Raw genomic sequence first — 13,527 nt, 5'->3', positions numbered from 1 at the left:
AGATGAACAGTCACAGCAGATTACTCAGTGGCTCCCTTCTCCTCTCCCTAATTTATTTGCACAAGAGAATCTATTTCCCTGGCAAAAAAAAGAAGCTCAGTTTGAGAACATTTCTTTCTGTTTAGCGTATTATTAGTCATTAGTTCAGTCTAATAAAATATAGCATGAAAAGCTGGTGTTGCAAGACGGTGATGAGAAAATGTTTACTAATATAACTGTAAGCTCATACTTCCTGGTGTTCTTGTGTGCACCTCGCTAAATAGAAGTTCTTTCTGTTGCAGCCAATAGAGGCATTTTTTCACTCCTGAAACTTAAATGTGCTTTCTGTTTCGTCCGCAGGTGCTATCGGTGCAGATGTGCGATGTGGTGAACGAGATCCAGCTGGAGAAAGAGCGTTGTGAAAATAGCACCTCTGGGAACGTCACTTCAGGTCATTATGGAAAACATATGTAGTCTCTCTGGCTCTTTAGGGTGTGTAAAAGGCTATTTAAAGGAAACGGGAGGCATAGTTAGTAAATATATAGTGAGGTGAGGTCAGACAGTGTGTGAATTTATATTTCAGAAAGACATTTCTTCAGAAACTTAACGGAGTGTCCTGCAGTCAACTCGTCCAACAACTTATGAGTTTAACTATGATCGAGTATAGCATAATGTTAGACTTTTTGTAATCATTCCAGTGTTTGTTTTTCCATCCACACAGCCGATTTAGCCCACAGGTTAAAGCCTGTTAAAAAAAGAAAGTGTCAATTCATGCTCATCACTGTCACAAGTCAACCAGCTGTAAACACACTGATGTAATGACATATTTTTACATTCAGACTAACCAAGCAGAACACAATCTTCCCACCTACATTATGAATAAGTGTTCCCTTTGTATCTTTCTTTAACTTCCAACAATAATAATCATAATAATCATCAGTATAAATTAATTGTTTCTACATCTACATGCACACTATAAAACAGAAGTCCTAACAGATGTACACATCATGGCTTTTGTGTTGTTAGTGTGCTATTTAGTAATTCAAAAAGCAGGAATTTAAGAAGGTAGATGAACAGGCTGCAAGTATAAAAAAGTGGTGGTGGAGGTGGCAGGAAAGTGAGAAAAATAATAACAACTATTAGAAAATCAAAGCTCAGAAGGCTCACCATGGAAGAGGTGAGACAGGAGGTTTACCAGGTAAACCGACAGAGACTGAAGAATCAACACCAACGAAGAAGACAGGTTTAAGGTGACCTAAATCCCATGATGACACAATGAGATGTAAAGGCAATAAAGGCAGGACATAACAGCCACATTAAGCCACGAGAGGGAAAATAACTTTCAAAATAAAACAGAAAGAGACTGAAATAGAAACATGTAACACAATGACAGACAAACAGCAGGAGACACAAACAGGGAGGCACAGCAGTAAGCCATAGGAACAGGACACCACATGCAGTAGTAAACTTTTATCCTGTTAAAGTAGGTAAAAATACACCAATGCCTTTTAACTCAGACACCAATTTAGATTCAAAATGTAATGTATGCTTCTCTTTTTGGCCCACTGAGATATCTGCTTGGCTGTCCTTCCTGTGACTTTAGGAACGCAGTGAAATATTGATGTTAAACGTTGTTGGCACTATCTCCATTTCCTTTCATTTTAATAAAAAATCACTACACATGCTGTACATACGGCATGCTGCGTTAAGTTAACAGTGGAAACAGCGTTCTTTATTGCTGCAATGGCCCTTATTTTTCTTTCTTATCTCCTTCCTCAACCGGAAGATAGTTGAAGTTGCAGTCAGGGGTCACATCCTGAGTAACTGAGTTAACATGAGTGTTTGTGAGGAACCATAAGCTTACAGCCTATGGCGGTGCAACATAATACATCAAGGGATCCTTCAGCAGTTCCTTGGTTTTCTTATAATAGTTTAGACATTAAAACATTTTGATTGAAAGTAGATTTTAACTTGTAACATTAATCAAGTATAAACATTTTATGAAAGGAAAATATGGTGATTGCACAAGATGTCATAGAGAAGCTGTTTGTTTGCTTTGCATTGCTCGTGTCATCATTTCCTGTAGTTAACTCAGGTGTTATAAGTCAAGTAAGTAAGTAATGTATTTGGAAGGTGCAGCTGAATAACACTTTCACATTGCTATGTTTTCACTTTTGTTTTTCAAAATTATTATTTAGAAATTAGCATTTTTTCTTAGATTTTATTAGATTAATAAAAAAATAATAACTAATTATAAATAAAATAGTAAAATGAATTAAGAATTTAAAATACTTAAAATAAAAACAATTAAAAATATGTTCAAAATAATAATAGATCAAAGGTAGTTTGTGGACATTTTAAGATGTGGTTGTATATCTAGGCACCAAGTGTAGAAGGCAGTTATCCTAAATAAACTTTGAGGATTTGCATCAGATAAGGACATCAATGTAAAAATCACCCAAATTAAAAATGCACAGTTACCCACCCCTTGTGAACAAGAGCTGCCAAAAGTAGCTTTTTATTATGCATAGTGTGTGCTTTTTTGAGCCTTGGTGTCATGTGAGAAACAGAAATTTCACTACTAACTTACTAATGAAATCCGTGGAGAGCAGAAGTAAGAATAATAAAGAGCAAAAACCTAAATGAAAACAAGATAAAAGGTAATTATAAAAATTTATCTACCAAAAGTACAATGTAGTGGCAGAGGTAAAAGGAGAAGGACCAGACTGTGTTAAGCTGATGAGAGGGCAACCTCAACTCAAATAACCACTTGATACAACAAAGGTATGCAGAAGAGCATAGACTTTGAAACAGATGGGCTACAGCAGCAGAAGACCGTACTGTTTCCCACTGCTGTCAGCTAAGAACAGGAAACTGAAGTTACAGTTCACACAGGGTCAGATCAGAAGATTACAAGACTACTGATTGGTCTGGTGATTGTTGACTTCTGCTGCAACATTCAGATTGTAGAGTCAGAATTTGGTGTAAACAACATGAAAGCATGGATCCATTTTACCATGTATCACCATGTCACAAAGCTCGAATCATCTTTAACTCTATATCATTTCTTAAATAAGACAGTGAGTTCACTGAACTCAAACGGCATCCACAGTCACCAGATCTCAGCAAACCTGCAGCAACTGTGGATGAAAATCTCCATCTTTTCAAAAAAAATTGTTTCATCTATAGAATAATTATTATTAAGGTAGCTCTAAAGGCAAAAAGGGGCCTAACTCCATATTAGCAAGGTGTCTCTGATAAAGTTTCCACTGAGACTCTCAGGCAGTCCATTATCTCAGATAAATGTCAAGCTGATTAAATATTGATTGTGACAAATCAGTATGTTTAAAAATAAAATTAATCTGTTGCTTGAAGATTGGAGGCATAGAAGATGAAACCACCATGAATGAGTTTTTCTTTAACCCATATTATGACTGCAAACCTGTAACTACGTCCCTAAAGTGAAACTGAATGATACCACGCGGCTGCTGCTTGCCATTAATCATTTATTTAATTATTTCATGGCTTTCGTGTTGAACATGATTTCATTTTGTAATCGTGGTGTTGGTGCTTGCACGTGTGTCTCTTACAATACGAGCGATGCCATGCTGATGTTATTATGTTCACCTGGCAGGATGCCAAGGCATGTGGGACATCATCGCCTGTTGGCCTTCAGCTCGGGTCGGAGAGGTGGTTACAATAACCTGCCCGCCTTATTTCAGCTACTTCAGTGACCATCAGAAAGGTAAATCATTTACATTCAGTTTATGTAAATGCACAAAACAAGGAATAACAGATGTTCTCTATGTGCTCTTCCGTAAAATAACAAGCTCGAGAAGAAGAAAACGAACCATCATTTAAATGTATGTAATTTTCTTTATGAAGGAAATAATTGCTTTGTGGCCAAAAAGCCTAAAGATGCCGTAGCAGGACTTCGCTCAGCAGTGCTGTCATTTAGCCACGAGCTAACACATTTATTTATTCTTTTATAACTGTGAGTATTTTCATATTTAAAAGGTTATTTGCATACAGTTGAGCCTTTGGGTAGACACTGAAGATAAAATTTGCTCCTTGCGTGCAAATGGACATTTAAAATATCAAGGACAGTCACTGGATACCCAACAGAAAGCCTGCAGCAAACAACTCAGGGGAAATTGGATATTGATTCATGAGGCCCATAAAAAGCTTCAGTTCATCATTATTTATATGACAAATCCATAAAATATCAGAAGTTTTTACATGTATGCATTTTATTAAAATGCAAAAAGAATAGGCTGAATTTCAGCACGTCAGCCTAAAATCAACCAAAGCACATGAGTATCAACTTTAATGTTAAAACCTTTTTATGTAATAGTGGAGCGGGGAACACAGACAGGAAAGTGAGGCAGGTTGGAGTCAAACCCAGGCCTCTGGACATGTGGCATACTGGCGTCTGCTCACCCACTGAGCTAAACTGATGCCCACTAGCACAGTTTTTAAAAGTTGACTACTGTTAGTGAAGCTTACCGATTAGTCAGGTTGGTGCTTGGAAGTGTTCAGCTGACTCAAGCCTCTGATAAGCAGAATAAAACCGTAAATATCAAACATCTCAGGGGCAAGCCGATGCAAGCACTTACAAGGGTTTTAAAATGAATCCTAAGCTGTACAGGTAGCCAGTTTAACGATGCCAAGGTAAGTTTAATATGTTCATCTTTACATTTACGAGCAGCAGCATTTTGGACTAACTGCAGTCATCATAACCGTGCCTGGCACGCTCTGGCATATAAAGAACTGCAGTAATCGAGTATGGCTGTGGTAAAATCACGGATCACATTCTGAAAGTTATTAAAAAAATAAAAGGTCTGATTTTAGCTTTCACTGAGAAAAACTTAAAAAAATCAAATCTGCCAATCTCATTTCAGACTTGGTTCAAATTCATCTTTTTCTAACACATGTTCCCTGATTTCTTTCCTGATCGCATGCTGTGAGGTTTTTTTCTGAAGGAATAGATTTTATAAATGCAACTTATTAAGCTGTGCTTAATACCTCAAAGGAAGCCATGGAGGGCAGTTTTACAGTACAGAATTTACCTGCATTCAGTTGGTTTTGCAGAAAATGTATAAATTATTTTACATTTTATTGTAATTTACCACCAAGTCTATTTTATGCTGCTGGAACTGCAGGTAAAAGAGTAAAGATAAGAGGACTAAATTAAAGAATAATTAAATTTAACTTGGATGTGACCACAAATTACATTGATTTTGACATCTGTCTCTCTCACTAGGATGTGGGAGAGAGAGTAAATGCACTCATGTATAAATATAAATATGTTGTCAGAACTATAAGGTAGCAGCTGTCAAAGAGTGACGCTTAAGAAATAAATGTCAAGCACACGAGTGTTAAAATAAATATATTACCTCTCTTGACTCATTTGCAGGATCTGTGTTGCCTTTTGCGATTATATTTTCACATCCCATTCTTTATCTGTCCCTATCACCTTTTTTCCTGCTAGTGTCTTTGACCAAAACAGGCAGCCTTCAATTGATCCATTTTGTGCAGAAGGAGAGCCAAATGACACCTTTTATGTGAGCGTGCACACAGCCTGAAGCAGAGAGAGCTGATAAGCACTGTCATAATACCCGTCATGTCTGATTGAGGTTTTAAACACTAATGTGTTGTCAAGCTAATGCACAGAAAGCCTATAGCTATGCTGAGCTTGCTGCACAGGAAACCGCACTGTTAAATAACTGCGTCATCGTGCTGTGTGGAAGGACGTTGTTCTGATTAAAGTGTCTGCACATAAAACTAGTGTTCTGTGTTGAACCTGCAATGTGTATGTATGGTACATATAGAATTTGAAAAAGCGCTTGATGTTAATGTTAAAACTTCACTGAGGTTACTGTAGATGTAATGAATGGACAAAGCCGAGGACTAGATGTAAAGTCTGGATAGACTCTGTCACGGATTGGAAGAAAACTGCTCGGACCCCTGCTTAACCTTTATTCTGGACGAGGTACAGACACAAAGGAGAGGAGGGGCTGGTGCTGTTTCAATGAACTAGGACAAGAAAAGTAAGCAGTACAACTTTTTGAATATCATCTGCAAAGTCCAAAAATTGTATATATATCACACTTTTGCTTTGCAATTGAGCCAAGTTTCTTTCCGCCCCTGCTCCCTTCATACAGTAAATTAACACTTTTTACATCACCAAGAATATTTTTGATCTTGTTAATGGCTCTACATAAGAAAAAAAGCTGAACGGTCATTTATCTTTTTGCAATTACATATTGCCTGTCTTGGACTTTTTTTTTTTTGTTAGCTTTACCTTTTTTTTAAACTTGTGTCCTTCAGATTTACTCTCAATGCCTTTACAGCCGAAGCTTCACATCTGTGACTAAACAAAGAAATCTTATTTCTCGACTCTCTTGCTTCTTTCAGTTGAGGAAAAAAAAAAAGAAGATAGATATTGTCACTGATGGTCTGCTTGAATGGACAGACTATAGTGAATAACTTCAGCGTCTGTGCTGCATTGATGTCTTTGTTTTTGAAACAGTTGTTTTGTGTGTTTTGGGGGTTAAAGTGGGATTTGACAGGCCGGAGAAAAGAATTACGTCAAAATAGGTCATGTGATAAATTGTGTGTGAGCTCCATAGATTCTTCTTTGGGTAAGGCTGTGATCAGCTGACCTGTGCTGCTCCTCACTATTCACTAATATTTTACTATTCACTGCTCTTTGTGGATTTAGTCAACTGAATTCAAAAAGATACACTAAATAAAATTTTCACTCTCAATAAACACGAAGCAATAATTCAGAGTAAAACGAAACTGAAATGTATAAAAGCCAAGGTTTATTTATTATCTGTAAGGAAAATGTGCTTGGTATAAACTGAACATGTACCAATCAACATTTTACACTATACTTGTGTAACAAAATTAGGTGGAAGATTTACATGTAACTAAACTAAATAAAGTCAGCATTTTGAGCAGAAATCTTTTCTTTTCACTCCTTATATGTTGTTGTTTTATGAGCTGTATTCTAACTCATAGACACTAAAGCTAGTATAAAACATAAACAATGGCATAAACACCTTAAAGCCGCAATGTGTAAAATCTCAATACTAGATATAAGTAGATGGCAGATTGCAGTTGAGGGAGTTTTGTTTTGTAACCCTCCCAGTTCAAGTACATAATCCTAGCTAACGTAGCCTCTGTAAAACAAAGAAATCTGGCTGTCGTTCATCTGGAGTAAGTCTAGGCTCTCAGTCTACTTCTCACCTCAGCTGTCAGTTTATGTCAACATCTGTTTACTCTGAAAGAGGCTGAAAACATTGTGAAAGAAGTCATATATGAGTCAGTGAAGCTCTCTTCTGTTCAATAACAGCAAAACTGAAGTGAGTTGTTGAGCTGAACTTTTCTGTCAGTAAGTGCTGCTGTTTTTGGTGCTGTTAGCTGCTGTTAGCCTATGTTAGCTGCTGTTAGTTAACATTAGTGAAACTGTTTTTGAAGTGGATGTAACGTTGTTGGACTGTGGGGGACCCCATTTAAGATGTATAAAAATGCGAGTTCTCTTTTCCTCCACCTTTGAGATGCTACATATGGAGCCGGTCTTTAGCCACATACATAACATGTGATTAGGCAGAACTCAAGATAGCGGGGTGACATGGTGGCATCAAACTGGTACCTTATGTACTTTTAATGGCTTGATTAATTCAGTTCAATCCAGTTTTATGTATATAATGCCAAATCACAACAGCAGTTGTCTCAAGGCACTTAATTATAAGTTCATTTGAATGTGACAGTTTGTTGGAAGACATAATTACACAGTGTCGATGTCTGCTACCTTGATCTACCCTAGTAACAGTACCCATGCAGCCAGTCTAACATAGTGCATCACTGTAAACTTTGTCGCTGTACTCCAAACTAACCCACCTTTGAATAACACTGATTCAGTTGGTGTCCCAAGATGTTTCACAAAAATGTAATCCAGCAATACATCACGTAGATATAATATCTGAGTTAAAAACGCTAAAATGATTAAGGATATTACTTGCAAATATCCTTAAATTTCCAGTTCATAACTTGCAGAGAGTTCCTTACCTTTGAAAATAATCTCTCATCTTCCTCTGTTTTCCTGTCTTTCTTACATCTTTCTCCATCTATCAATGCCGCACATTAACGTTTTTCTTTCTTCTCCCTGTGAAATACAGCAGCTGTAATTTAGCTCATTTTGTAACAAGTTGCACACAGACAATTTGTGTGTTTGCTGGTATTTGTTGAGCTGTTTGAAAAGTTGCATTTGACATTTTCTGCCACTTAAAAAAACGTTATTCCGTTTATGCACGCTCCTCTTCAGTACCACTAGCTGTCCACTAAAGTACCACCGACCAGAATTTATTTACATCTGAACAAATAAACACAACACAGGAGGAAGAAAATGGTGAAAGCAGCGACAATATTATTTATTCATTACTGAGCAAACGTCTCCATGCTGTCACTGGATGCAACACCAGGCACATGAAAAATCAACTCATTTAATAGTGATTTGCATTAATCTGCCTACTGGATTTAATCACTCATCAATGGAGGTGCCAGTCCACTTTAACCCCTGGCTATATGAATGCTATTGCTAGATAATTGATAAACAGAAATCAGTATTTCACTTTAACAAACGTTGGATAGAAGTGACTGCCTCTGACGGTTTTCATTTTTGCTACACCAAGTACATTTATGCTTTCCAGGTGTGAATTCCAGATGTTATTTCGAATAACAAAATAAGAAAATCTTTTTAATTAAAGTACCAGGAGTATATAAAATATTGTTGACAATGTTTTTATTTGTTTCCCATTAAAAAAAAAACGGCATCTTGTATACTTTTTATTTGTATGTACTGCCAGGACTTGTGGGTAAATGTAGAGCAGTGACTTGGGAGTCAACATATGTGCAGTATTACAAACTATCATCTCTAATTAACCTTTTCAACCAATGCATTTGTTGCCTAAAGTTATCATCAAGGGTCTGGATGTGACCCTGGTTGAAGCTCAGGTGTTGTACTAATTCACTAAATATTTTCTGGGGTGCCTGTGAGCTACAATTTGATGGGTATTACAACAGTGTAGATTGGTAATAAGTTTGTAGTTTAAACTTTAAGAGAATTTTCTATTAAATTGTATATCTTTATGATATTAGTAAAATGACTAATCTAAATTACCATATGACTTGTGATGAATAAACAAATAATCTTCGAGATTCTGGGGGCCTTAGGCACTGAGGTTGTAGTGGTGAACAGTGAAGCTACTGCCCAGCTGTGTGTCGTTACAGTATAACTACTGTGCTGTAATTGTTACTGCAATACACAAAATCTCTGTCTGTGTGTTTGTTTCTTTGTCTGTGAACCCATCATACATCGCCAGCAGTATATCAAAAATAATGATGTCATCGTGTTACCTGGCAAACACCTAGCAAAGAATTAAAATGACCCATTTGACCAAAACATCTAATTTACAGTACTGCACGATAGTCTCAAGCCTCATTTCTTTATCGTTTGTTTCCAATGGGTCAGACTTGCATGTAATTTTATAAAGTGGTTAAAGTGGTTTCAAAGTTTTTCTTTGGACATTGGCTGATTTTTCACTCATTTTCAGTCCAGTCCAGCTTTTCTGACAGACATGAGATTGTATCTTTGCATCATCAAAGTGATTCCCAAAGAGGTATTAACGAAGGAAAACGAAGGAACTAACACCCTGACAAAAGGTGAAGAGGAGGACAAGGATGAGACGTTTAACAACACAAGAAAGGAAATCAGTTAAATCCAAACAAAGGACATATTCAACAAGAAACCAGAACCAGGGCACAGTAATCCTTATCCTGCTGATGCTCGTATTGGTTCTCTTTTATTACTAAATAATGGTTTTAATATTATTATATGAAAAAATATAATAGGATGTAGTTTCCCAACCATCAACAGTAATGACTACAGCAGTTATGAAGTCATGAAATTAACTCAGTATTTCATGGGAATGTAAAATAAACTGTCAGTGAACAGGAAGTAATATTTCTGACATGAAAATGCAGAGAGAAGTTTTAAAAAGGAGGAGAGTCGTCCTCCTTTCTCTGCTCCTGGCGAGTTGGGTGTCACTCACTCAGATGCCAACATGCAGAGAGGCTTTTCTATGGCCTTTTCCCAGCTATTCATATTGTCTTCATAAGCACGGCGTGATTAACAGGTAATTCAATAAATTACTCTTGTTGTGATTGTTTTGATTCATTTTACAGTAATGAGTGAAATCAAGTCAAGCATTATGTCTCACCTGAGTTTAGACCACTCATTTGTCTCACGTGCTCTCTGCTCCTCCTGAGTCTTCTAATGTAGGGGGAACGTGACGATTAATCAGGTGTTAGCACCCGCCGGAAGAGTAGATGTTAACAATGATTTCTCTCGGTTGTTGTGGGTTAGGCAGGATGTGGTCGTTACACTTCATACTGAGGTGATGAAGAAAATACGATTGTACAACACTGATGAGAGTTTTCTCTCTCTTCCCAAAAGATGATTAACTTGAAACTTTACTGAAGTCTTCAGTGAAAATTTTCCGTGACTCCCACCTTTCTCTGACCAGCATAGATTGTAAATATTAGGCGATATTATGGCCTACTGACAGGGATCGGGGACCTGCTACTGTGAGTTTGCTTGCGTTAATCTTGTGCTGCTGAAGGTTAGTGTCAGCGTGTTGGACTGATGCGTTTGACTGTGACCCTGGGCTGTATTCAGACGGATCGTTAAACTCTAGTTTGTCAGTTCAAGCATTATTACTGGCATTCAAGCTGTTTAGGTTGTGAAAAAACAGCAGCAGGTGACTGCATTTTTATATTTTTATTGTATTTGCATGTACAGTAAACAAGCTAGAAACATGAATAGAAAAACTGGGCAGCACTTTATAATAATCTCACACCATTAAGTGTGTGTTAGATATAGGTATCATTACTAGGTATAAGACTAGTAAGGTAATAGCAAGCACTTAATTCATCATTTATATATCATTACTCCTTTTTAGCATGTCATTTATAAATACAGATATGCTTATCCATCTGTTACTATTATACCATATACAGCTGTCACTGTTGCTACATCACTGCTAGTAATAATCATAGTCCTAATACCATATCTGTATTTATAAATGGCCTACTAAGGAGGAGTAATGCTGTATAAATGATATATAATACCTTAATATTGCTCAATAGTGTGCCATTATTATAAAGTTCTGCAAAAAATTGACTTGTGAGCGCTAATAAATGTTTAGCCCAACAGGAAACAGGAAGCCACACAATGGCCCTAAAGCCTAACGGTGATGTTTCATCACCTGGGATGTCTAGCAGAGTCCCTGTATCCAAATCTTAAGTAGATACACAACTTTTATCCCTCAGAAACAAACACAAAGTGCAGCTTGAACACAGTGAGTTTCATGTGCACGCGCATGTATTTGGCAGAAAACATGAAGAAGGATCTTAGAGTAGTTTAGGTAAATGGAAAGAGTTTATTTTATTATTTTATTCAACTTTATTGTAGTACCAAGGGTGTAATATAATACTGTTTTGTCAAGCTGGTGGGGACACTATAAAAATAGTTGTTGCTATAATCTCGTAACACATGGATTCATATTCCCAATTGCTTCTGATTATGTTTAACTGTGACCTTAAAATCTTTAAACCAATTTTTACCATCTCACATTTATTCGTGTTCCTCCTCTGTGTAACCTCCCTGGTCTCAGTTATTGGACATGCGGCTTTTAATAGTTTGAGAAGTATATTAATTCACTGACGTTCTTTACACTTCTTTTTTATCTGCCTCAGATTAAATGTTTGGACATTAAATTAAGCATGGCGTACAGGTGAAGAGTGAAGCACGGGATCAAATAACATTTCCTGACACGAACCTCTCAGTCGTTTCCTTTCCTCGCTGAGAGCCATTTTTAAATCGGAGCTGATAGATACCCATTACTTCTTTGCAACACCTGCAGGCTTTCTCCCTGCTCCTGGCTCTGTGACCCAGCAAGTTAATGTTACCCTGACTGATATGTGCTAATATCCAATCACTGACAGCTCCACTGGATACAAAATGGGGCTGATGGGGCGTTTACTGTTACAAATCCACTTACACTAACTGATGTTCCTCACAGACAGAGAGATAGACAGATAGATTTGATTTAACCATTAACATAACAGAGTCATAAAATGGTATGTATAAGGATGTAGCTTCTGGGTATGAGGCCTTAAACCTTCATCATCTGGTTATAAAATAGTTAATTATTAGAGACAAAAAGGATGTAAAGCAGACAGTTTTTTTTTATTTTGTTTTTTAGGATATAGATAGCGTGACATAAATAGCACATTTTGCACTCAGTGTAGTAAAATGTGTCCTCGAAATATCTTTATGTTTCATCTACACGCACTCCTGAGCGTCACAGCCAAGCAAATAGAGAGACTTGAGCTTTGTGCAGTGGTTACAAAATGTCATTTAAAACCTCTAAAGCTGAGTAATTAAAATGTTAAAATTCCTTTATTTAACCTGTACCAAAAGCAAAATGGAAAAACACCAGCTTCTGTTTGTCAGGGATTTAGAGACGCTTGTTTTTTTGGATTCAGCCCAACAGCTGCTTTGTCTTTTCTAGTTTTAAGGCTAAGCTAAGTTGACAAGCTTCATATTTAACATCTAACTATTGGAAAGTGAATCAGCATCCTAAAATAATTAATCACTCCTTTAAATTGTGTTGGACTTGTGTGTTACTTATTTCTGGAAAACGCTTCACTCCACAAATTGTGCCTTTTCTTACTTTTCTTACTCTTATCCTTTTTCACAAAGTTTCCAAACTTAACACCTCTCCGTATATTTTCCTGGCTTGTATCCAAAAAAGCAGATATGGCTTTTTCAACGCTGCATATTTTTTGGGTGTGATGAAAGCCAATCCATCACCTTTTAAACAGCCAGTCAAAATTCCCCTGAGCTTTTTCTGCAAGCTGATCTCTTCTTTTTTCTCCCCTCTGGAAGTGAAGATGCACTCATACCTGCATTAAGCCCCTCAGAGAGTCAAACAGCAAATTAGAGTCCTGGGGAAATGTAACACTTCATAGATAGAAGATGGATTTTCAGCACTACATGTACAGATGCCTACGTGAGAGAGGGTGAATTCGAAGCTAAAAATCTTGGATTGGTTTAAATGGACCCGTGAGTTTAAAATCACCACAGGCAACATTGCATGATGGCCAAATGTTGGCAAAAGACCAACCAGACCAACCACTTTCTTGTTTTTTCTCACAAAGTTTCAATGTATGTTCCATAATATGTACGTTGCCTTTTTACTTAAGTGATTTTTATATTTTTTGTAGTTTAGTGTTTCTTCTGAAAAATCTCACCCAAGTTAATGGGGTAAACTTTACTTTAAAATCAGTTTTTCGTACTAGACAATGTGTTGTGACAAATATAGTTTTCTTAATGGAAATCTTTATGTTTTGTCCCTCGATTTTTTTGTTATTCACTTGGAGCTCTTTTTGCTTGTCTCTCAGATTAAAACCACCATT

At 36.9% G+C, this 13,527-nt stretch overlaps 1 protein-coding gene across 1 annotated transcript in view; it reads left to right on the top strand.

The window, feature by feature from the left end:
• Window positions 1–13,527, top strand: part of vipr1b (vasoactive intestinal peptide receptor 1b) — a 51,316-nt gene that overhangs the window by 11,709 nt on the left and 26,080 nt on the right. Inside the window, exons 2-3 of the mRNA XM_003439191.5 lie at window positions 340–430; window positions 3,614–3,724. Of these exons, the coding sequence (XP_003439239.2) occupies window positions 340–430; window positions 3,614–3,724 (202 nt within the window). The remainder of the gene's footprint in view (window positions 1–339; window positions 431–3,613; window positions 3,725–13,527) is intronic.

This window comes from Oreochromis niloticus, linkage group LG9 (genome assembly GCF_001858045.2).
Source record: "Oreochromis niloticus isolate F11D_XX linkage group LG9, O_niloticus_UMD_NMBU, whole genome shotgun sequence".
Classification (NCBI taxonomy): domain Eukaryota; kingdom Metazoa; phylum Chordata; class Actinopteri; order Cichliformes; family Cichlidae; genus Oreochromis; species Oreochromis niloticus.
This window is presented reverse-complemented; position numbering and strand designations above follow the sequence as displayed.